The sequence below is a fragment of the Ranitomeya variabilis genome, chromosome 4 (genome assembly GCF_051348905.1).
Source record: "Ranitomeya variabilis isolate aRanVar5 chromosome 4, aRanVar5.hap1, whole genome shotgun sequence".
Classification (NCBI taxonomy): Eukaryota; Metazoa; Chordata; class Amphibia; order Anura; family Dendrobatidae; genus Ranitomeya; species Ranitomeya variabilis.
Window position 1 is genome coordinate 432,031,080 of NC_135235.1, and position 26,494 is coordinate 432,057,573.

The following is a 26,494-nucleotide window of genomic DNA, read 5'->3' on the forward strand; positions in this document are numbered from 1 at the left end:
CTCCAGCTTTCAGTCAGAGGCATGGCACGCCCTGGCATTGACTGACACCTGGCTCTACACTAATGCACTGCTGAACCTGGACTCAGGGCTGGAAACAGTTGCATTCCCCACGCCTGCTAGACGTCTTGGTTTCACTGGTATCTGCATCTTCAGTAAGGGTACTGTCACACAGTGGCACTTTGATCGCTCTGACGGCACGATCCGTGACGTTGCAGCGTCGCTTGATTATCGCTCCAGCGTCGTAGACTGCGGTCACACTTTGCAATGCACGGCGCTGGAGCGATAATTTCATGACGTAGTTGCGATGTAGAAGTCATACGGGACATTGGGAATATCGTGCACACCTTTGTTACACGCTGCGATCATGCTGCCCCAGCGGGACACTTGACGACGAAATAAAGTTTCAAACGATCTGCTACGACGTACGATTCTCAGCGGGGTCCCTTATCGCAGTAGCGTGTAAGACACAGCGATATCGTAACTATATCGCTGGAACGTCACGGATCGTGCCGTTGTAGCGACCAAAGTGCCACTGTGTGACAGTACCTTAAAGTGCAAAGTCTGGAGAAGCAGAGTAATGGGATTAAGTAAGGCTACATTCACATTTGCGTTGTGCGCCGCAGCGTCAGCGCCGCAACGCACAACGCAAACAAAAACGCAGCAAAACGCATGCACAACGCTGCGTTTTGCGCCGCATGCGTCCTTTTTTTCATTGATTTTGGACGCAGCAATAATGCAAATTGCTGCGTCCTCTGCGCCCGGACGCGGGCGCCGCAGGGACGCATGCGGCGCAAAACGCAAGTGCGACGCATGTCCATGCGCCCCCATGTTAAATATAGGGGCGCATGACGCATGCGGCGACGCTGCGGCGCCGACCGCAAATGTGAACGTAGCCTTAGTAGTTTATTTTTAATTAAATTGTCAGTGCTTATGCCAAACTGAGGGGACATCATACACTTTGGGTAGCTTTCTGGGAACATTATGTTGTGTAAGGACATACTTCATGGGGGCTGTGTAGGGACTTCATACTCTGTGGGGGACTGTATTGGGACATCATACTGCATGGAAGGTTTTGTGTGAACATCATACAGTATGGAGGGAAATTATACTGCGTGGAGGGGTTGTGTGGGCTCATCATACTGTGAAGGGGCCTGTAAAGGGACATTATACTGTGTGAGGGGCTTTGTAAGGACATCATGCTGTGTGAGTGACTTTGTGGGGACATAATACAGCTTGGAGGGGCTGTGTGGGGACATGATATTGCGCGTGTGCTTGTGAGGGACATCATACCACTCTGGTCTATTTTCTGGTGTTTTTGCATGTTATGGACTCTCCAATTTTTGCAGTGTGTCTGCAGTTTATTCCAGCAGAAATTGTACTCCAAAAGTTAAATTGCATTCCTGCCCTGCTAAGTGCCATGCCAGTAGTTTCTGACCACATATGGAGTATCAGCATAGTCAGGAGAAATTGAACAATTAAGGCCGGAGACACACTGGTGCGAGATACGGCCGAGTCTCGCTGGTTAAAAGCAAGCTGTGGCACCTGCACTCCGGAGCGGAGCTGTGCAGCTGCATAGCAATACATGGAGCTGTACGCTCCGCTCCGGAGTGACGGTGCCACAGCTTGCTTTTAACCAGCGAGACTCGGCCGTATCTCGCACCAGTGTGTCTCCGGCCTAATTGTGAGGACCATTTACTCCGGTCACCCTTACAAAAAAAGATAAATAAGAGGCTAAAGCAAGATTTTTGTGAAAAAAATTAATTTTTTTTCTTTCACCTTGTGTTGATATCTATGAAGCATATAAAGGATAACCAAACTTGTTTATGGCTTTTATGACATAGGCCTATCAAAATCACTTCATCAGTGAATTAGTCCCTAAAAAAAGGGTTTCTTAAATTTCGTAGCAAAAAATGAAAAATGTATGAAAAGTTTGCAGCATGTGTAAATGGATCATGGATGGATGGCATGGATGTAACTGCAGCATGTGTAAATGGATGGAACCAGAGAAATCGTTTCGTAGCTCAGGTACGGGGAAGGTTTACTATCAACGCAGTTTCTCCAACTGCAAAACCACAGGGGTAGTCTATATGGCGAAATGCTCCTGCCCGAGAGACTATATAGGGAAAACCAAAAGGGAGTTCAGGAGGCGAGTGGGGGAGCATATGGGGGATATCAGGAACAACAGGGATACCCCACTGGCAAAACATATGCAGACTTTCCATGGAGGAGATGTGGCCAGTGTCAAATTCATGATTATTGAGGTGGTTAACATCAACCCAAGAGGGGGAAACGTGGATAACACCATTCTAAGGAGAGAATGTGAATGGATGTTTAGATTGGATAGCCTTGAGCCAAAAGGGATCAATGAACAGCTGTCATTTGCCTGTTTTTTGTAGTTAGGATTAAGTAAAAAAAAGAGTAAAATATTGATGAGGACATTCTGTGCTTTGCGAACAACCGGCTTAATTTCAATTTTGCCAAGTCTTCCCTAGCAGATGGGAGCTTTACAGATCACTGTATGAGATTTATCACTTTAGTGTTCCTCCGTATTTCTATTATAGTGACCTGTCCCACAGGATAATAAACCCCTCCTCCCCCTTTTCATTTAAACTATGGGGGTATGTGCTCATCTGGATCACATAGTTGTGCCCGTATATCCAGTGGACACATCCAGATATATATATGGGGTAATACCGGGGTCTATTTAAAACTATTTAGGATATTAGCCCCCGGACTCTGGTGGAGAGAGAGTCTTGACATGAACTGCAGCATTTATAAAGTAGAGGAAAATGACCCTGATTGGGTTCTGGACTATCAGCACCGGCACTGCCTATACGGGGGACGTATCCCTTTAATAATGGCATGGGCTGAACTTGAGACATGCGTTATGTGTAGATAGAAGGTATCGCGATACCTGGGCAGTGACCGGGATTACGCTGCGGAGAGGTGACAGTGAGGCGTGGTTAAGCCCTTGCGTCCCACAGTATAGGGCTGAAGGGGTATAGTGTGAGCACGCGTGGTTATACTGCTGCGCTTCACAGTTCGGGCTGGAGGGCCTGAGCATGCGCTGTGGTTTGACGCGAGGAGACCCACCGCGACCCGGAAGTAGTTTGAGATGCGGGAGTCACGTATCAGAGTGGACATCGCGGCAGCAGGTACAATGCTGGTGATTTGGCTGCTGGATATATGTGGTCCAGCTGGAGCATGCACCGTGAGGTATAGGGGCGCATCAGCTTCCGGGATGGACGGGTGAGGTCCGGATACGCCTCCAAAGTACAGGTATGGCGGTAGGTTTAAAATGTTGGATGCATCAGAATCATTTAGCTACTACACCGCATTGGGACACATGCTATCCTTGAATCGAGCCTCCTGAGGAGCCTGAATGGGGCAAAACGCATTGAGGCGCTGTGGATCTGTATGGCAAATGGCGGGTGAAGGGAGATAAGTGCTTGGATTTAATTGCTTACGATATATCCTGATGACCTATCTGAGGTGATAATGATGCCTGGTTGTCTTGAAACCAAGTTGGTCTGAGGAATAGTTGTAAAGTAGGGGGTATAGGTGTTTATCTAACTGACCCCCGATGTTACTATGGACGTAGGCAAACATATCTGACTACACCTTACAAGTTAAGGAATTAATACGGGTGGATATTTTGGCTCTTTTTAGACCAACCTGTTGCACTGGAATCAGTTTGTCTATAATAATTGCTATGGACCTGTATATATAAGGAAAATAATTCCTCTACTCCCTCACCAGTACGCCATTATTATGCCTTCTGTGTTCTATAGATACTATTGATTTTAATGTATGGATGCCTAGGGTTCCTTTAGTGCAGGAACATCTCTCGACAGTGGTATCCTTAGACTGTGGGTAGGGGGGTTTCCCTAGTGGCAACAGGGTATAACAGGGCCCCCAGGTATAGCCATCATGGAGCGGAGGCGCCACAACGCTCCCCCCTAGGGAGCCAACCCCTGCAGGCAGGTAGGTGTGAGTTTAGTACACACCAGGGACATCTAGCATACCCCATTTTTAAATTTAGTGTTTACGTGTGAGCACAGTGTTTGTGTTTATTTAGTCAATTATGTGGTGTGAACCAATGTGTGGGTTCTATTTATCAATAAAGATTTAGTTGTATAGGGATTGATTAGGATAACATTTTGAGACCCTGGATATATTTGATTTTTTGTAAGAGATTTTAACTATGCAGATATTTGTTTGGAATCTCTGTCAGGAAAGAAAAATGGGTCTTATTTTCTCTCACTAACAGCTTTATCTTTCAAAAGGTAGAAGAGAGAACAGGAAAATTTGCCATCTTGGACCTAATTCTTATCAACAGTTAGGAAATGGTTGAGGAAGTGAAGTTGGCTTGGAATTTAGGAGGCAGCGATCATTCTATTCTTGAATTTTGGAATACAATAATAATAATGTTATTTCGATAGCGCCAACATATTCTGCAGCACTTTACATTTTAGAGGGGACTTGTACAGACTACAGTATAAAGGCCCCGTCACACTTAGCGAGATCGCTAGCGAGATCGCTGCTGAGTCACAAGTTTTGTGACGCAACAGCGACCTCAGTAGCGATCTCGCTATGTGTGACACGTACCAGCGATCAGGCCCCTGCTGTGAGATCGCTGGTCGTGTCGGAATGGCCTGGACCTTTTTTTGATCGTTGAGGTCCCGCTGACATCGCTGAATCGGTGTGTGTGACACCGATCCAGCGATGTCTTCACTGGTAACCAGGGTAAACATCGGGTTACTAAGCGCAGGGCCGCGCTTAGTAACCCGATGTTTACCCTGGTTACCATCGTAAATGTAAAAAAAACCCCAAACACTACATACATTCCGGTGTCCGTCAGGTCCCTTGCCGTCTGCTTCCCGCACTGACTGACTGCCGGCCGTAAAGTGAAACCACAGCACAGCGGTGACGTCACCGCTCTGCTGTTAGGGCTGGCGCTCAGTCAGTGCAGGAAGCGGACGCCAGGGGACGCGAAGGTGAGTATGTACTGTTTGTTATTTTACATTTTACACTGGTAACCAGGGTAAACATCGGGTTACTAAGCGCGGCCCTGCGCTTAGCAACCCGATGTTTACCCTGGTTACCCGGGGACCTCGGCATCGTTGGTCGCTGGAGAGCTGTCTGTGTGACAGCTCTCCAGCGACCACACAGCGACTAAACAGCGACGCTGCAGCGATCGACATCGTTGTCTGTATCGCTGCAGCGTCGCTATGTGTGACGGGGCCTTAAGACATTACAGCAAAACAATAATCGCATAAATCAACAGATGCCAAGAGGAGTGAGGGCCCTGCTCGCAAGCTTACAATCTATGAGGAAATACAGGAGACACGAAATGTGGATGGTAATAATTGCTTTTACTGTTCTGACCATCCATAATGTAATAAATCGGGATGCTCATGTAATGCTGCATGAACCGGTTACCAACCAGTATGTGTAAAAGTACAGACACAGAAGGTTATTAATTGCATAAAGCGTGTGAGAACATGATACAAGTAACCTAGTTGTGAATAAAATTTTGAATGGGCAACATAGAGATAGTTAAATAAATGTGTTGAGGCAGAAGGCCAGTCTGAAGAAATGTGTTTTTAGGGTGCACTTAAAACTGTGGGTATTGGGGATTAATCAAATTATCCTGGGTAGTGCGCTCCAAAGAATTAGCGCAGCACGTGAGAAGTCTTGGAGACGGGAGTGGAAGGTTCTGATTATTGAGGATGTTAATCTTAGGTCATTAGCAGAATGGATTGCATGGGTAGGGTGGTAGACTGAGACGAGGGAAGAGAGAAAGGTTGAGTATTTATGTTAAGTGAGTGGTGACAGCAGGGGAAAGGGACTGGGAGATGTGAATAGGGTCACCGGTGAAAATAGTAGGGCGAAAAGATGCAAGGAGCCTGATCACTTCTGTGACTGGTTCAAAGTCAGAGAATGAGCTAGATGCAGTTGGGTAGGGAGGATAGTGCATGGTATGAGGGGATTAAGGGAAAATTTCTTGTTGGATATGGTCTATTTTTTCTTTGAAATAATTGGCCAGATCGTCAGCGCAGAGATCCGGGGTTGGAGCCTGCTCTTTTGGGTTAAGTAGGGAATGAAAAGTGTCAAAGAGATGTTTGGTTTATTAGCTAGTGAGGTGATGGGATTGTAATGAAATAGGTTTATTTGGAGAGGTGAAGGGCAGAGTTGTATATTGTTAGCATAAACTTATAATGGATGACATCTTTGGGCAGATTGGATTTTCTCAACAGACGTTCGGCGTACCTGGAGCACCGCTGTAGAAGACGTGTTTTCAGCATGTGCCAGGGTTGTCGCTATCTGTAAATAGAGAGATGGTGAGGGAACACTGGGCTAATTTAAATGAATTTAAATATCCTGGTCAAGATGAAGAGGAAGACTTGCGAAGATTCAGACTTTTAGCTTGGACTTCAGAAAGGCAGATTTTAATGAATTCAGAAAGAGGAAAGGAAAGGTCCAATGGTTGCGTGTTCTAAAGGATAGAATGTCCAAGAAGGATGGGAGATTTTGCTAAATTAAATTCTCACTGTAAAATCAGTAACAATACTAAAAAGAGAGAAAAATTGAAAGCATTTGAAGAGACTGGGATGAATGAACACAGTACTTAAACACTTGATAAAAAGCAAAAAAAAAAATGGAAAGAGGGGTGCATATCTAATGACAAATATACTGTGTCTGTGGGGAATGCAAGGCAGGCACTGGAAGATCTAAAGCAAGTAACAAAGTGAGGCTTGTAAGGGAGACCAAAAGCAATAAACAATAATTTTGGCAGTATGTCAACAGCAAAATAATTGTAAAAAAATGCTGTAGGATTTTTACAGGATGAAAAGGGTGAAGTTGTCAAAAATGATGTTGAGAATGGCAGAATTTTAAATTCCAGTTTTACATCTGTGCGCTCTAAGAAAGCTAATGTAATGTCAACTGATCACTGTGCTATCAAAGGAATAAAATAATCCACGCTATCTGTAAATACAGAGATGGCGAGGGAACACTAGGCTAATTTAAATCTCTTGGTCAAGATGAATTACATCCTAGGGTATGCTTAACATGTCACTTTCCGCAAGGATTGTAAAACAATGGGGAGACAAAGAGCGCAATAGGGTCTTATCCACGTTACACAGAGGACAATATACACCAAATTTGCTCACCTGGTTAGGATGAGATTAGAGCATGTAGATAGCGGCTGCTGCAGATCCACAGGTCTTCACCGACCAGAGAAAATAATGTCTTCAAAGGGAGATTTGTAGTTAAAATTCTGCGCTGCCGCTAAGATGAATTTCAGGAGATTATAGTTGATTCACAGTGGTTTTATTCAACGCGTTTCAGGGGTCTCATGCCCCCCTAGGTGGTATTTCCTGATAAAGGGGGCATGAGACCGTGAATCAACTATAATCTCCTGAAATTCATCTTAGCGGCAGCGCAGAATTTTAACTACAAATCTCCCTTTGAAGACATTACTTTCCGCAAGGAGAAATGATACTTCTTGGATCCTGGTCAGACGCCTCTCACTCAGCCAAACCAGATCTCCACTTTGCACTGACGAGGGGCAGTACCTCGAAACACAATGTCTGCAAATTGAGATTCTAGTTTGGCTTTTATCCTAAGTCATGTGACAAGGCTCGTTAAGGGGTCGACATTGACTGTTAGGATTGCTACTTCCAATAGGTGGCACTAGAGTTCTAGTCCTCTTCCTCTCTGAATAGACAATTTGCATATTTCCCAGAGAAGCATTGCGGCTTGAGGGTATGTGCATATGTTGTGGATTTGGCCATTTTCCATGCGGTTTACAGTACCATGTAAACCTATGGAAAACCAAATCCGCAGTGCCCATGGTGCGGAAAATACCGCTTGGAAACACTGGGTTGTATTTTCCACAGCATGTCAATTCTTTGTACGGATTCCGCTGCGTTTTTCACCTGCTCCTCAATAGGAATCTGCAGGTGAAATTCACACAAAAAACGCAGGAAATCCGCGGTAAATCCGTGGGTAATCCGCAGGTAAAACGCAATTTTTCAAAAATTGTGCGGGAAAAATCCGCACACGAATCCGCAACGTGGGCACATACCCTTAAGTCTCTTCATCTCGACATGCTTAACATGTCCCTCTCCGCAAGGAGAAACGATACTTCTTGGATCCCGGTCAGTCGCCTCTCACTCAGCCAAACCAAATCTCCACTTTACACTGACGACGGGTAGTACCCCGAAACACAGTGTCTGCAAATTGAGATTCTGGTTTGGCTTTTATCCTAAGTCATCTGTCAAGGCTCGTTAAAGGGTCAACATTGACTGTTAGGATTGCTACTTTCAATAGATGGCACTAGCGTTCTAGTCCTCTTCCTCTCTGAAGAGACAATTTGCATATTTCCCAGAGGAGCATTGCGGCTTTAAGTCTCCTCATCTCGACTTGCTTAATATGTCACTCTAGCAAGGAGAAATGATACTTATTGGATCCAGGTCGGACACCTCTCAGCCAAACCAGATCTCCACTTTGCACTGATGAGGGGCAGTACCCCGAAACAGTGTCTGCAAATTGAGATTCTGGTTTGGCTTTTATCCTAAGTCATGTGACAAGGCTCGTTAAAGGGTCGACATTGACTGTTAGGATTGCTACTTCCAATAGGTGGCACTAAAGTTCTAGTCCTCTTCCTCTCTGAAGAGACAATTTGCATATTTCCCAGAGAAGCATTGCAGCTTGAGGGTATGTGCATACGTTGTGGATTTGGCCATTTTCCATGCGGTTTACAGTACCATGTAAACCTATGGAAAACCAAATCCGCAGTGCCCATGGTGCTGAAAATACCGCGTGGAAACGCTGCGTTGTATTTTCCGCAGCATGTCAGAAAGAAAGGGAAGGAAAGAAGATTGAGCCAGGAAATTACAGGCCAGCGAGCCTTACTTCTATACCAGGAATGATCTTTGAGCACATTATTACGCAGCATGTATGTAAGTACTTCGATATGTATTCAGTAATTAACCAGAGCCAGCATGGGTTTGTAGCAAACAAATCATGCCAGACTAATTTAATTGCCTTCTGTGATGAAATTATTGACTGTGTGGATCAGGGAAATGCGGTAGATATAGTATATATCATCTTCAGCAAAGCATTTGATAAAGTATCTCATACTATCCTTATTGAAAAAATAACCAAGTGTGCGATTGATAGGGTACGATTAAGTGGATTCATAAATGGCTCAGTGATTGTACTCAAATAGTGGTAATAAATGGTTGCTCATCAAATTGGAAGAGTGTTTCAAGTGGGATACCACAAGGCTCTGTCCTGGCTCCAGTTTTGTTCAATATTTTTATAAAGAATCTAGATAAGGTAAGTGAAGGTAAATTAATCGAAATTGCAGACGATGCAAAGCTAGGAGGGATAGCTAACACTGTAGAAGACAAAGGATTCAGTAGGATATAGATAAGCTTAAAGAATGGGAAGCGACAAAAAGAATGGTATTTAATTGAGAAATGCAAGTTTCTATATTTGGGTATGAAAAACAAAAAATTCATCTACAGAATGGGTGGAATAGAGCTAAGTAACAGCATGTGTGAAAAAAAAAGACTTAGGTCTACAAGTAGATCGCAGACCGCACATGAGTCAACAGTGTGATGCAGCAGCAAAAAAATTAAATTACAGTTCTTGGATGAATTAAGAAAAGCATAGACTCTAGATTAACTGAAGTAATTATTCCCCTCTACTCCGTGGTCTGTCCTCATCCAGTTCTGGGAACCGCAATTGGAAAAAAAAAACTGGAGCAAGTTCAGAGAAGAGCTACCAGGATGGTGAGCGGACTGCAAATGATGTTGTACTTGGAATGTTTAAAGGATCTGGGAATGTATAGTTTGCAAATAAGAAGACCAAGAGGAGACACTAGATGTCTAGAATATCTTAAAGAATGTCAATGTAGAGGGATCCTTCTTCTCATTTGCACATAGAAAAACGTGAAGCAATGGAATGAAACTGAAAGGGAGAAGATACACATTAGATATTAGAAAAAACTTTTTGACAGTGAGAGAGATCAATGCCTGGGACAGGCTGCCATACGAGGTGGTGAGTTCTCCTTCAATGGACGTCTTCACACATCTGTCTGAGATGGTTTAGTGAATCCTGCATTGAGCAGGAGGTTGGACACGATGGTCCTTGAAGTTCCTTCCAACTCTAACATTTTATGATTCTATGTGGATCCAAACAAGTGGTGTGGGATCCTGGAACAGTGCATGCAGAATTTTGAAGTATTCAGCCGGCAATTTTATTCTAAGCAAAAGTAAACTTGGGACTCAAATTGATGAAAGATGAGGAAATTTCATTTATTTTGCATCAAGACAAAAAACAGATGAAATAACTGAACGTTTTCGGTCTCACATTGGACCTTCATCAGAGTATCTTGCTGATTCAGAAGGATGACAGTGTGCTTCAAATAAGCTGGAAGCATGATAAGAGGAAAATGCCTGAATGCTATTTAAGGAGGCAAGATTAAATGTGGCTAAATTAAATATAGCGCGCCCATAAATGGCGACTGCCGTCGCTGTGGTAGAGTGCTGGATGCTGCATGGGGAATCAGAATTCAGTTCAGCATGTCCATTATAGGTAATCGCTATCGTTGTGACCAAGTGCTGGTTGCTGTATATGTAGATCAGATTATGTGCAGCGCATCCACGTGGGGCGACTAGGGTCGCTGCTTCAAAGTGCTGCGTGTGTGGAGGTCCTGGGTGCTGAACAGGAGGACGCTTTCAGGCGTAAAAAATTTCAAAATTTGCTAATTGTTAATTTACACTAATTATATTTACTTAAATGTACCACTAACATAAAGTATAATGTGTCACCAAAAATCTGTCTCAGTTTCACTGGGATATGTTGAAGTAGTCCAGAGTAATTACAATATAAAGAGACGCGTTAGAAGTGAAACATTTTGGCCTGGTCAGGAAAACTGGCTTTGGCTTGTAGGGGTTCTAATAACACCAGAATCTCCACTGAAGGCTTGGCATAATCCGAGATATCCGATATTAAAATCATGAGATGCAGATGTGTGGATGCAGCTGTGTCAGAGCTCATTTTTTGCTTGGCGAGCTGGTGGTTTTATTTATTGAGATAGATACTATGTATTGATCATGTCATATTGCATTTCTATCGTTATTCTGGTGACGTAAAAGAATGCAATAGTTTTGAGTTTTCTTCTTACATCATTTACCTTTTGATTTAATTAATTTTATATTTTGATAGATCAGACTTTTCTGGATGCCATGATATCAGCCCTTGGCTGTCGTAGTAAGTCACTGACTCCCTGCAATCATGTAATAGTCCGATAGTGGCATTTGAGAGGTTAACAGTATTGATCAGTGAATGCATTGATCCAGAGGTGTATCTAGCCTTTCCTGCACCCGGGGCAAAGGATCAGTTTGCCCCCCCCAAAACCTCCCCCATTTGAACCTTAACTCTATTGAAACTGTATGACCAAGCCAAGGTACATTCCTGAATCCCCATAATGTTAAAATAGATACCAATAAAAGTAAAATTAATTGAGAGATCAGTAGGTTAAGTGGTTTTGAATATCCATATTGAATCAGGAGCCCCATATAATCCTGCATAAAGGTTAATAATGGCCCCATAAGATGCTCCATAGACACATTTGCCCAATATAGTGCTGCAGAAACGTTGATTATGGCCCTATAAGATGCTCCATAAAGATATTTGCGCCATGTAATGCTGCAGAAAGGTTGATTATGGCCCCATAAGATGCTCCATAGAGACATTTTCCCCGTATAGTGCTGCAGAAACGTTAATTATGGCCCCATAAGATGCTCCATATAGACACTTGCCCCATATAGTGCTGCACAAACGTTATGGCCCCATAAGATGATCCATACAGACACTTGCCCCATTTGCTGTTGCTGCGATAAAAAAAAATCACATACTCACCTCTCGTCGCTCAGGCCCCCGGCACTTTCAGTATTCACCGCTCCTCGTTCCAGCTGCCGCTCCATCTTCAGCGTCTTCTGCACTGACAGTCAGGCAGAGGGCGTGCACTATGCACGTCACCGCGCCCTCTGACCTCAGCTTCACTGCAGAAGACGCTGAAGACGGAGCGGCACCAGAACGAGGAGCAGGTGAATATTGCGCTGCTGTCACGGGAGACCTAGGTAGGAAAGAGCTAATAACCCGGGCCCCTGCGATTTCCCTCAGACTAGGGAAACCCTGACTGACCCTCTCCCAGAGTTTACACTGATGGTGTGCATGTCTGGGCCTCCACTCTCACCCTATCTCCTGTTTCAACCCTAGGCTGAAACCACCACCCAGTGAAGAGACCACACTCCAATACCCACAGTTAGCACAGACAAGGATAACGGAAAAATAAGCACCACGCCGCAGTCACTCAGGAATACACTATAAGTGCAAAGGGCAAAACAAATACAAATATGGGAAGGAGAAAATAAGACAAAGGGAAATACACCACCAGCAACGATACTCCAACTACTAGCTCACCACTCCAGACCAAGATAACCACGCACAAGACAGAAGCTATAATCGGCGACGCCCAATGTTCAGGAGAACAATTTAAAGGCAGTGGGCATGGCCCAGCTTCCAATCCGAGCACCAGGTAAATTAACCCCGGACCAGCTAGATAAAATCTAGCCGACGCCAATGAGCGCATAGTGGACAAAAGCGGAATTACCGCAGTCTGTCGAACGACCTGGTCTGAACAGCGTCCGACATGACAGTACCCCGCCTTCTACGAGGGACCCCAGGGCCCTCACGACTTATAGGACTCGGCTTCTCCGGATGGCAGCGGTGAAAAAACATGACCAGCCGATCCGCATGAACGTCCGAGGCTGGTACCCAGGACCTCTCCTCAGGCCCATAACCACGCCAGTGTACCAAGTACTGTAAAGTGCGGTGCACTACACGAGAGTCAACCACCTTGGAGACTTCAAATTCCAAATTACCATCCAACAAGACTGGAGGAGGCATTGGTGTCGCGTCCACAAGACCCACCACCTTCTTTAACAACGATCTGTGGAACACCTTGTGTATTTTATACACCGTAGGAAGCTCCAACCGGTACGCTACTGGGTTAATGACAGCGGCGACCCTAAATGGACCAATAAACCGTGGACCCAATTTAAGGGATGATATTTTGAGTCTTGTTTTTTGTGGATAACCACACCCAGTCATCCACACTCGGGTCCGGACCTGGCACACGCCTACTGTCAGTCACACGTTTGTACCTAGCACCCACACTCAACAGGCGCTGTTTAACTCTCCTCCAGACTGATGATAATTGTGCTCCTAACTAGTCTTCCTCCGGGACGCCGGAAGAGCCCCCCCTGACTCAAAGTACAAAATTGAGGCTGAAGCCCGTAAACACAAAAAAACGGAGACTCCCCAGACGACTCCTGGCGGTGATTATTGATGGCAAACTCAGCCAAAGGAAGAAACTTCGACCACTCCTGGTTATCTGAAACAAAGCAGTGTAAGTACTGTTCCAAATTTTGGTTCATACACTCGGTCTGACCATTTGACTGAGGATGATACGCCGAAGAATGAGACAACTTGAACCCCAGCCGTGAACAAAATGCTTTCCAAAATTTTGCCACAAACTGAGACCCCCTATCAGAAACGATGTCAGACGGAACCCCATGCAGTCTGACCACCTCCTGCACAAATACCTGAGCCAGAGTCTTAGTGTTAGGCAACGAAGGCAAAGACACAAAATGCGACATTTTTGAGAACCGATCAACAATCACCAAGATGACCGTGTTCCCAGCTGAGGAGGGCAAGTCAGTGATAAAATCCATGGAGATTTCCGTCCATGGCTTACTAGATACCTCGAGAGGAAGTAGTGTGCCAACAGGACGGGAGCAGGGCGTCTTAGTCCTAGCGCACGTGGTGCAAGCTGACACGTATGAGACCACGTCCTGTCGGATCTTGGGCCACCAAAACCAACGTGACACCAACTCCAAGGTACCCATAACCCCTGGATGGCCAGCCAGGACAGCATCATGATGCTCCGCCAAAACCTTTAAGCGGAGATGAAGCGGTACAAACGTTTTGTTGATGGGAAGCTCAGATGGTACCTCCTCCTGGGCCTCGGCAATCTCAGCCTCAACCTCGGTAGTGAGAGCCGAAACCACAACACCCTTTTGGAGGATGGGTACTGGATCTTCCCGAGGCTCTCCCCCAGGAAAACACCTGGACAAAGCATCCGCCTTAGTGTTTTTAGAACCAGGTCTGTAAGTGACAACAATGTTGAACCGCGTGAAAAACAATGCCCAGCGAGCCTGCCTGGGAGACAGACGCTTGGCAGACTCCAAATAAAGCAAATTCGTATGGTCGGTAATAACAGTAACCTGATGAACCGACCCCTCCAAGAAGTGTCGCCATTCCTCAAAGGCCAATTTGGTTGCCAACAACTCTCTGTTGCCAATATCGTAGTTACGTTCGGCGGGCGACAGTTTCTTGGAAAAATAGGCGCATGGACGCAAACCGCTCAAGGATGAGCCTTGTGACAGCACCGCCCCCATACCAACCTCAGACGCATCGACTTCTACAACAAAAAGTTTCGATACATCTGGCTGCACAAGAATGGGAGCCCAAACAAACCTGTTCTTAAGAGATTCAAATGCGCACACAGCAGCCTCAGGCCAAACGGAGAAATTGGTACCCTTTGTAGTCATGTCAGTTAGCGGTTTAGCAATGATAGAAAAATCCTTGATAAACTTCCTATAGTAGTTAGAAAACCCAAGGAACCGCTGAAGTGCTTTTAGGTTATCAGGCCGTTCCCAATGCAACACCGCTTGCACCTTAGCGGCGTCCATTTTAAAACCAGAAGCAGACACAATATAGCCCAAGAAAGGCAACTCCTGTACCGAAAATACACATTTCTCCAGTTTTGCATATAGCTTATTCTCTCTGAGAAGCTGTAACACCTGCCTGACATGATCTAAATGAGTATCACGGTCGCAAGAATATATGAGGATGTCATCTAGGTACACAATAACGAATTTCCCCAAAACATGCGAGAACACATAATTTATGAAATGTTGAAACACTACAGGTGCGTTTGTCAACCCAAATGGCATCACCAAATTTTCAAAATGACCCTCAGGGGTATTAAAAGCCATCTTCCACTCATCACCTTGACGGACTCTTATGAGGTTGTACGCCCCCCTGAGGTCAAGCTTGGTAAACCACTTAGCACCTGCCACCTGGTTGAACAAATCCGGGATCAATGGCATAGGGTATGGATCACGAACTGTAATCTGGTTTAACTCCCTGAAATCCAGACACGGCCGTAGTCCACCATCTTTCTTCTTAACGAAGAAGAACCCTGCTGCCACTGGTGAGGATGAAGGCCTGATGTGCCCTTTGCTCAAACTTTCAGCAATGTAATCCTTTAGCGCTTGTCTCTCCGTACCGGAGATGTTAAACATCCTTGCTTTAGGCAATTTGGCCCCTGGTTTAAACCTGATAGTACAGTCATAGGAGCGATGTGGAGGCAACTCTGAACAACCCTTCTCAGAGAACACATCCACAAAATCCAGAAGTGACTCAGGAACGCTTGAAGTCACAGCAGAAACACGTGGCCAAGCAATTCTCCTGACAGAAATCACTCCACTGAATTATGTCCTGAGCTTTCCAGTCAATAACCGGGTTGTGTGTAGACAACCATGGAAAACCCAGAACCAATTGTGCCGGAAGACTCTTGAGCACCTTACATGTAACGTGCTCGAAATGAAGAACCCCAATATGGAGTTTAACCTCAGCCACAAACTCAGTAATCTCCCCCTGTGGGAGAGGAGCAGAATTGATGGTGACCACGTGGATAGGATGAGGTAGTTTTTCAATCCTAAAACCAGCAGTGCGCGCAAACTCCTCATCAATGAGATTTGTTGCGGAACCACTATCCACAAAAACAGTGATTGACAGCTCTCTGCCAGTGACAACAACTTTGGCAGGGAGCATGCACTGAGAAACCATCATGGAGGATATACATAAGCTCAGATTGGACTCCTCCACACCCTCCGAGCTTAGAAGTTTTCCGCCGTTACGTTTTTCTTTCACAGCAGAGGACAGATATTAATAAAATGACCAGTTTTACCGCAGTAAAAACAGGCTCCCTGCTTCCTGAGTACAGGGGCTCGATGCTTAACATGTGATACCCCTGCGATTTGCATAGGTTCTGTGGGCTCACCTGCAGCAACCTCACGTGAACCTAAACCTTCTCCCACAGGCGGCATCTCATGATCCCCCTGACGCAAACGGCGATCAATGCGGACAGCAAGACTCATAGCGGAATCTAGTGAAGCAAGAGTCTCGTACATCAGGAGGGCTTTTTTAACCCTATCAGAAACTCCATGAATAAAGTGACTCCGCAGCGCGGGATCATTCCACTGTGTGTCGACCGCCCAGCGGCGAAATTCAGAACAGTAATCCTCTGCAACACGCTCCCCCTGGCGAATAGTGCGTATCTTAGATTCTGCTAGAGCCATTCTGTCCGGATCATCGTAAATGTGTCCTAGAGCTGAAAAAAAACTCTCCACAGAGTTAAATGTAGCAGAATCAGACGGCAAAGAAAACGCCCATGCTTGGGGATCCCCGCTTAATAATGACAACACCAGGCCCACACGCTGAGTCTCATTACCTGAGGAGATCGGGCGCATATGGAAATACAGTTTGCAAGCTTCACGAAAAGAAACAAATTTACTGCGTTCCCCAGCAAACTTTTCAGGCAAAGGAAACTTAGGCTCAGCAACTTTACCTGTAACTACGGCTTGCACATTAGATACTGCTAGTCCCTGTTGCTGCACTGCCCCCCTCAACTCAGTGACCTGTAGGGACAGCGCCTCCAACTGGCGGGTTATGGAAATTATGGGATCCATAGAAATAATGTTGGCCGATTATAATGTCACGGGAGACCTAGGTAGGAAAGAGCTAATAACCCGGGCCCCTGCGATTTCCCTCAGACTAGGGAAACCCTGACTGACCCTCTCCCAGAGTTTACACTGATGGTGTGCATGTCTGGGCCTCCACCCTCACCCTATCTCCTGTTTCAACCCTAGGCTGAAACCACAACCCACCACCCAGTGAAGAGACCACACTCCAATACCCACAGTTAGCACAGACAAGGATAACGGAAAAATAAGCACCACGCCGCAGTCACTCAGGAATACACTATAAGTGCAAAGGGCAAAACAAATACAAATATGGGAAGGAGAAAATAAGACAAAGGGAAATACACCACCAGCAACGATACTCCAACTACTAGCTCACCACTCCAGACCGAGATAACCACGCACAAGACAGAAGCTATAATCGGCGACGCCCAATGTTCAGGAGAACTATTTAAAGGCAGTGGGCATGGCCCAGCTTCCAATCCGAGCACCAGGTAAATTAACCCCGGACCAGCTAGATAAAATCTAGCCGACGCCAATGAGCGCATAGTGGACAAAAGCGGAATTACCGCTGTCTGTCGAACGAACGACCTGGTCTGAACAGCGTCCAACATGACAGCTGCGCTCCCCCTCCCCGTTATACTCACCTGCTCATTGCGTGGTGCAATCCCTGCTTCCCTGGCGCCGGCAGCTTCTTCCTGAACTGAGCGGTCACCGTTACCGCTCATTACAGTAATGAATATGCGGCTCCACCTCCCATAGGGCATATTCATTACTGTAATGAGTGGTACCATGTGACCGCTCAGTACAGGAAGAAGCTGGGGAGCCAGGGACCTGCAGGGGCCACGCCGGGAGCAGGTGAGTATAATTAGACAGCCTCCGCTCCCCCTCCCCTGCCGACCCCTGGGTATGACTTGACAAGGAGCCTCTTTGGACCTCCGCATCATCAGGCGGCCCGCTGGCGCCCCCCTGTCGGCTGCGCCTGGGGCACATGCCCCGGCTGTCCCCCTCCTGGATATGCCACTGTATTGATCAGTGATGTTAGAGGCAGATGCTGGCTATATAAAATAACCATCATCTGCATTGTCTGGAGCTGGCTGTGCTTCTGAGCCCACTCCAAAGTTCCTTGCACACTCAATAGTGTAATAGTATATAATTGAGCATGAAGGGGTTAATCAGACTAATTCATTAATGTTCAATCTGGATTAACCCGTTAGTGACAGAGCCAATTTTGTACTTAATAACCAAGCCTATTTTTACAATTCTGGCCACTGTCACTTTATGAGGTTATAGTTCTGGAACACTGCAACGGATCCCACTGTTATGTCATGTTAGTGGTAACATTTCTTCTATACAACTTGTGTTTATGAAGAAAATGGAAATTTGGCAAAAATGTAGCAATTTTCAAACTTTTAATTTTTGTGCCCTTAAATCAGACAATCATATCACACAAATAAGTTAATAAATAACATTTTCCACATGTCTACTTTACATCAGCACAATTTTGGAAACATATTTTTTTTTTGTGAGGACATTATAAGGGTTAAATTTGACAGCGAAATACTTCCGGGACATAGTGCATCGGCGCATGCGCACTAATGCTTTTCGGCTTTACCCGCAGTTGGGCAAAGCATACTGCGCGTGCGCAAGGCAAGATTGCCTTGCGCAGGCGTGTACTACAGAGGCCAGAGAATGAACTTCAATCCAATATTGTGGCCAGCATGCAGCCAGCGGGTAAGGAAAGGGTGAATCAAACACCCAAAAAACCCACCCATATGACCGAAAACCGGTCCCACCAAATTCAGGTGACAGGTTCCCTTTAATGAGGAAATTATGAAAATACACATACACAAAGTTTCTCAGACTGATGGGAAAATCAATTTGCATGACTGGTATATTTTTGACTGCCGGACAGTAGACCTGAAACTCCTTAGGAAGAAAAAAGTTCCACAGGCCTCTCATCCAGCAGTCACAGATTACTGACCTGGCCGATAGGATAAAGTATTGCAAATTCATACTTCCATCTCTATCACGGATAAAAATGTTTTGTTCCTTACATATGAATATAGTATGTATATGTTCGAGATCGGAGGGATTTAATCATCGATGGGAGAAAAATTTTTGTAATTCTGGCTAAGAGTGTATCAGTCCCAAATTGTCCCGAGAAGTCAGGAATTATCAGGGTCAATGGCTACAAACAGAGCTTGGCAATAGAGAGCGATGGAAACAATGGCTGTAAAGGTAAGATGGCTAGGGAAAATTGAGAATGTGGTTGCAGTAAAAGTCTGAAATGTCACAACTACAGTAGCTCATGAGTTGCTCATTTTTCCTTTTATTTTCCTTTCAGTCTTCATGTACTACTTTGACAATCCAGGTGGCATGATCCCGTCATGGCTAATAAATTGGGCAGCTAAGGTAATTTGTTTTGTTTTTTTTCATGTAATTTATTTTACATTTTCTTTGTGTCTTCACTTTTTTTTACATTTTCTGATGATACAGTTCCATAGCTCTATATAATTCATGATCTGCAACTAAGGCCCCCCTTCACATGACCCAGTGATTCTAGTACTGGAAAAACCAGTACTGGTGAGATCCATGGTTCATATGCATGTGTACATGTGGGACATCCGTGTCCTGTCAGTGCGCTGTCAGTGTGACACGTATGGAATGAAATGCAGAATGGAAATGAAAGAGTTTTATGTATTACCTCCTTCCTCACATGCAACATACTTGTATGGCGCTGTGGAAGCTGCATTCCCGCAAACTGTAGTACATGTAACAGCGTCGCGATCTTAGGGGCTCTTTCTGAATTACGCCGTGATCTGGTGTAGGCGTCAGCTGTATGTGAGAGCTGATACCCTGCAGCAACGCCCACAATTGGGGCTATCACCGATTGTGGGTGTTTAACCTCTCTGATGCTACCGTCAACAGTGACATCGAGGAGATCACACAAGGAGTGGGCTCCCTGTGTGATTCCATCAGCACAACCCAATGCGATTGTGTTGTGCTAATGGTCTCAATGTTGACCCCTGGCCACAAGATAGCCGTGGGGTCCTTCAGATAAGGTGGTTTGACGGAGCAGGAGCTGACACCCCTCCATCCTTGCTTACTTGGAGCAGGAGCTGACACGCCTCCTTCCTTGCTTGGAGCAGAAGCTGACACGCCTCCTTCCTTGCTTGCTTGGAGCAGGAGCTGACACGCCTCCTTCCTTGCTTGCTTGGAGCAGGAGCTGACATGCCTCCTTCCTTGCTTGCTTGGAGCAGGAGCTGACACGCCTCCTTCCTTGCTTGCTTGGAGCAGGAGCTGACACGCCTCCTTCCTTGCTTGCTTGGAGCAGGAGCTGACACGCCTCCTTGCTTGCTTGGAGCATGAGCTGACACGCCTCCTTCCTTGTTTGCTTGGAGCAGGAGCTGACACGCCTCCTTGCTTGCTTGGAGCAGGAGCTGACACGCCTCCTTCCTTGTTTGCTTGGAGCAGGAGCTGACACGCCTCCTTCTTTGCTTGCTTGGAGCAGGAGCTGACATTCCTCCTTCCTTGCTTGCTTGGAGCAGGAGCTGACACGCCTCCTTCCTTGCTTGCTTGGAGCAGGAGCTGACACGCCTCCTTCCTTGTTTGCTTGGAGCAGGAGCTGACACGCCTCCTTCCTTGTTTGCTTGGAGCAGGGGCTGACACGCCTCCTTCCTTGCTTGCTTGGAGCAGGAGCTGACACGCCTCCTTCCTTGCTTGCTTGGAGCAGGAGCTGACACGCCTCCTTCCTTGTTTGCTTGGAGCAGGAGCTGACACGCCTCCTTCCTTGCTTGCTTGGAGCAGGAGCTGACACGCCTCCTTCCTTGCTTGCTTGGAGCAGGAGCTGACACGCCTCCTTCCTTGCTTGCTTGGAGCAGGAGCTGACACGCCTCCTTCCTTGCTTGCTTGGAGCAGGAGCTGACACCCCTCCTTGCTTGGAGCAGGAGCTGACATGCCTCCTTGCTTGCTTGGAGCAGGAGCTGACACGCCTCCTTCCTTGTTTGCTTGGAGCAGGAGCTGACACGCCTCCTTCCTTGTTTGCTTGGAGCAGGGGCTGACACGCCTCCTTCCTTGCTTGCTTGGAGCAGGAGCTGACACGCCTCCTTCCTTGCTTGCTTGGAGCAGGAGCTGACACGCCTCCTTCCTTGTTTGCTTGGAGCAGGAGCTGACACGCCTCCTTCCTTGCTTGCTTGGAGCAGGAGCTGACACGCCTCCTTCCTTGCTTGCTTGGAGCAGGAGCTGACACGCCTCCTTCCTTGCTTGCTTGGAGCAGGAGCTGACACGCCTCCTTCCTTGCTTGCTTGGAGCAGGAGCTGACACCCCTCCTTGCTTGGAGCAGGAGCTGACATGCCTCCTTGCTTGCTTGGAGCAGGAGCTGACACGCCTCCTTGCTTGCTTGGAGCAGGAGCTGACACGCCTCCTTCCTTGCTTGCTTGGAGCAGGAGCTGACACGCCTCCTTCCTTGTTTGCTTGGAGCAGGAGCTGACACGCCTCCTTCCTTCCTTGCTTGGAGCAGAGGCTGACACGCCTCCTTCCTTGCTTGCTTGGAGCAGGAGCTGACACGCCTCCTTCCTTCCTTGCTTGGAGCAGAAGCTGACACGCCTCCTTCCTTGTTTGCTTGGAGCAGGAGCTGACACGCCTCCTTCCTTGCTTGCTTGGAGCAGGAGCTGACACCCCTCCTTGCTTGGAGCAGGAGCTGACATGCCTCCTTGCTTGCTTGGAGCAGGAGCTGACACGCCTCCTTGCTTGCTTGGAGCAGGAGCTGACACGCCTCCTTCCTTGCTTGCTTGGAGCAGGAGCTGACACGCCTCCTTCCTTGTTTGCTTGGAGCAGGAGCTGACATGCCTCCTTCCTTCCTTGCTTGGAGCAGAAGCTGACACGCCTCCTTCCTTGCTTGCTTGGAGCAGGAGCTGACACGCCTCCTTCCTTGCTTGCTTGGAGCAGGAGCTGACACGCCTCCTTCCTTCCTTGCTTGGAGCAGAAGCTGACACGCCTCCTTCCTTGCTTGCTTGGAGCAGGAGCTGACACGCCTCCTTCCTTGCTTGCTTGGAGCAGGAGCTGACACGCCTCCTTCCTTGCTTGCTTGGAGCAGGAGCTGACATGCCTCCTTCCTTGCTTGCTTGGAGCAGGAGCTGACACGCCTCCTTCCTTGCTTGCTTGGAGCAGGAGCTGACACGCCTCCTTCCTTGCTTGCTTGGAGCAGGAGCTGACACGCCTCCTTCCTTGCTTGCTTGGAGCAGGAGCTAACACGCCTCCTTCCTTGCTTGCTTGGAGCAGGAGCTGACACGCCTCCTTCCTTGCTTGCTTGGAGCAGGAGCTAACACGCCTCCTTCCTTGTTTGCTTGGAGCAGGAGCTGACACGCCTCCTTCCTTGTTTGCTTGGAGAAGGAGCTGACACGCCTCCTTCCTTGTTTGCTTGGAGAAGGAGCTGACACGCCTCCTTCCTTGCCTGTTATATGCTGTTCCGATGCTCTCAAAAAACCTCAAGCACCATAAAGCAGTCATGAAAATCCAAAACATTATTATAATCACAATCAAGGATAAAAATAGAACAAAATATACCAGATTTGTATGCACATATAGATGTTAGTACTTGTTTCCCTGTCACCGCAGCTATGGAGCATATGAATTGGACTACCTACTGATTGTTTGTATGGGTAGCATGGCTGTGTGTGTCAGTGGCTGTCACCAGTATTGAACATTTGCACTTTATACTCTGCCTATTACTTGCATGCAATTACCTTTTCTATGGATACACCCTACCTTGGGCTTGGCTTGATGCTGATGACATCCTCTGTCATCTTTTTAGCCCCATTGTATCTGTTCGTCTGGTATATTTTGTTCTATTTTTATCCTGGATTGGGATTATAATAAAGTTTTGGATGACTGCTTTACGGTGCTTGTGGTTTTTTGCGATTAGCTATGCAGTTATCCATATATTTCCATACTTGGCTGGTGTTTGGGTAGACTTGTAGACACATGTGCATGTTTATTCCACTCCATGATTTTTTAGGTCCCCACCACCAATAATGTTCATCAGAATACTTCTTTGTTCCGATGCTCTGCAGTGCAGAAGCATTGTAGGGTATCAGATCAGCGATCTATCACAAAACAGTGATGTCCCATTCTGGAGCAATGTAAAAAAGTAAAAAAATAATTATTAAAAAGTGTAAAAATATATATAAAAAATCCCTAAATAAAGAACAAAAAAGAAAGAAAAAATATTAATCCAATGAAACATTTATTTATGTAAAAAAAAAAGTACACATATTTGATTTCATGCCATCCGGAACGACCCGCTCTTCAGTGAACACGGTAAAAAAAATTAAAAAAAAACAAGGCAAAAAACAAAGCTTTATCATCATACCGCCGAACATAAAGTGCAATAAAGCACAATAAAATGATGAATGTAAATAAAAATGGTATAGCTGAAAACGTCGTCTTGCCCCGCAAAAAAATAAGCTGCCATACAGCTCCATCAGCGGAAAAATAAAAAAGATATTGCTAGTTATTATCAGAATAAAACGATACAAAAATATGTTTTTCTATAAAATAGTTTTTATTGCGTAAAGGCGCCATAACATAAAAAATAATATAAATTGGGTTTCGTAATTGTACTGACTCGAAGAATAAAGTTGCCTTATCAATTTTACCACACGCAGAATGGTATTAAAAAAAACATATCCTGAACTGCTGGTTTTTGTTCATTATACATCCCAAAAATTGGAACAGAAAGCGATCTTAATATGTCATGTACCCAAAAATAGTACCAATAAAAACGTCAACTCGTCACGCAAAAAACAAGCCCTCACATAACTCTTTTGGCCGAAATATGGAATTATTATAGCTGTCTAAATATGGGGAAGGAAAAACTAGTTTTTCAATAAAAAGCGTCTTTTAGTGTGTGGCAGCTGCCAAACATAAGAACCCAATATAAATCTGGTATTGCTGTAATCACACTGACCCGAAAAATAAAGTCGTCTAGTCACTTATACCACAGGAAAACAGCGTAAATAAGTAAAATCAATTCTTCACCTTCTGTTCATTTTTTTAATTCTGCCTCCCAAAGATCGCAGTAAGGCTCAGCGCACATTTATCCTGCACTATGCGCTGAGCGCTTACACCTCAGTTTCCATGTAAATGTCTAAAATACGTGTTTCAGATGGAACCTCTGGTGGACGATTCCCTATAATGAGGCACATGGAGGCACTGTGGACACCGTCTTACCTGTGATCCTGCGGTGTCTGTCTTTTTAGGCATGCATAAAAGCACGGTCGGCTACAGTTCTGTGCACTTTTGAAAAGAAGGACACCGCTGAACAGAGGCCAGATGGAGTCCAGAGTAACTCTGCTACCTCATTATAGTGAATGGATCCTCGGGGGTTTCAACTGAATCACATCACTTGGAGATTTACACTACCGTTCAAAAGTTTAGGGTCACTTAGAAATTTCCTTATTTTTGAAAGAAAAGTACAGTTTTTTGCAATGAAGCTAACATTAAATGATTCAGAAATACACTCTATACATTGTTAATGTGGTAAATGACTATTTTAGATGCAAACGTCTAGTTTGTAATGCAGTATCTTCCAACAACCATCACTCCAGTGTTCTTATGGTACTTTGTGTTTGCTAACCATGTAAGAAGGCTAATGGATGCTTAGAATACCCTTGAAAACCCTTGTGCAAGTATGTTAGCACAGCTGAAAACATTTTGGCTGATTAGAGAACCTATAAACCTGACCTTCCTTTGAGCTAGTTGAGACTCTGGAGCATTATATTTGTTGGTTCCATTAAACTCTCAAAATGGCCAGAAAAAAATAACTTTCATGTGAAACTCGACAGTCTATTCTTGTTCTTAGAAATGAAGGCTATTCTATGAGAGAAATTGCCAAGAAACTGAAGATTTCCTACAACGGTGTGTACTACTTCCTTCAGAGGACAGCACAAACAGGCTCTAACCAGAGTAGAAAGAGAAGTGGGAGGCCCCGCTGCACAACTGAGCAACAAGACAAGTACATTAGAGTCTGTAGTTTGATAAATCGACGCCTCACAGGTCCTCAACTGGCAGCTTCATTAAATAGAACACGCAAAACGCCAGTGTCAATGTCTACAGTGAAGAGGCGACTCCGGGATGCTGGCCTTCAGTGCAGAGTGGCAATGAAAAAGCCATATCTGAGACTGACTAACAAAAGGAAAAGATTAATATGGGCAAAAGAACACAGACATTGGACAGAGGAAGATTGGAAAAAAGTGTTATGGACAGACTAATCCAAGTTTGAGGTGTTTGGATCACACAGAAGAACATTTGTGAGATGCAGAACAACTGAAAAGATGCTTTAAGAGTGCCTGATGCCATCTGTTAAGCATGGTGGAGGTAATGTGATGGTCTCGGGTTGCTTTGGTGCTGGTAAAGTGGGAGATTTGTACAAGGTAAAAGGGATATTGAATAAGGAAGGCTATCACTCCCTTTTGCAATGCCATTCCATACCCTGTGGACAGCGCTTGATTGAAGTAAATTTCATCCTACAACAGGACAATGACCCAAAGCACACCTCCAAATTATGCAAGAACTATTTAGGGAAGAAGCAGGCAGCTGGTATTCTATCTGTAATGGAGTGGCCAGTGCGGTCACCAGATCTCAACCCCATTGAGCTGTTGTGGGAGCAGCATGACCGTATGGTACGCAAAAAGTGCCCATCAAGCCAAACCAACTTGTGGGAGGGGCTTCTGGAAGCATGGGTGAAATTTCTCCAGATTACCTCAGCAAATTAACTGCTAGAATGCCAAAGGTCTGCAATGCTGTAATTGCTGCAAAGGGAGCATTCTTAGACGAAAGCAGTTTGAAAGAGAAAATTATTATTTCAAATAAAAATCTTTTTTTCGAACTTTGTCAATTTCTGGACTAGATTTTAAATTCATTTGGCAACTCATTTGATTAATAAAAGTATGAGTTTTCATGGAAAACACAAAATTGTCTGGGTGATCCTAAACTTTTGAATGGTCGTGTAGATGGAAACCCCAAAGTAAGTGCTCAGCGTAGACCACCAGATAAACGTGATCCTACATGTTATGTAAAGTGTTCCCAATAAAAACTTCAACACAATCCACAAAAAAATAAGTCCCTACTCACGTCTGTCATCTGTCAATGACAATATAGGTGGCTTCCAGGTTACTTGTAGTACAAAATCTCTGGAAAAGCTAAATGGCTCATCGCCCCTCAAATAAATTCTGCAAATTCTGCGCTCCCAAATCCAACTTTCCCCTTCCCTTCTGAGTCTCAGTGTGCCTAATCCACTTTTCACGTCCACATGTTTGGCATTTCTGTAGTAATGAGAGCCTGCCTAATTCTCGGATGCGTGTCTCCAGAAGTATGAGCTGGGCATAATGTACTGGTCACTACAATTGCAGTTTGAAAGTTTCACTCAGCAATATCCACTACTGCTTGTTTCTGGAAAACACCCATGGAGTCAAAATCGTCAATACACCTGTAGATAAATTCCCAAAGGGGTATAATTTCCAAAATGCGGTCACTTGAGGGGGGATTCTGCTTTTCTAGCACTTAGGAGCTCTGTATAT

General features: G+C 45.5%; 1 protein-coding gene across 2 annotated transcripts in view; it reads left to right on the forward strand.

The window, feature by feature from the left end:
* Window positions 1-26,494, forward strand: part of PCTP (phosphatidylcholine transfer protein) — an 82,453-nt gene that overhangs the window by 28,559 nt on the left and 27,400 nt on the right. Inside the window, exons 4-6 of one of the 2 annotated variants that reach the window (XM_077251424.1) lie at window positions 18,983-19,154; window positions 19,261-19,328; window positions 24,778-25,733. In XM_077251424.1, the coding sequence (XP_077107539.1) occupies window positions 18,983-19,154; window positions 19,261-19,328; window positions 24,778-24,783 (246 nt within the window). In that variant the 3' untranslated portion in view covers window positions 24,784-25,733. Of the gene's footprint in view, window positions 1-18,982; window positions 19,155-19,260; window positions 19,329-24,777; window positions 25,734-26,494 lie in introns of those variants that run through there. The other variant, XM_077251423.1, reaches the window with a different exon arrangement.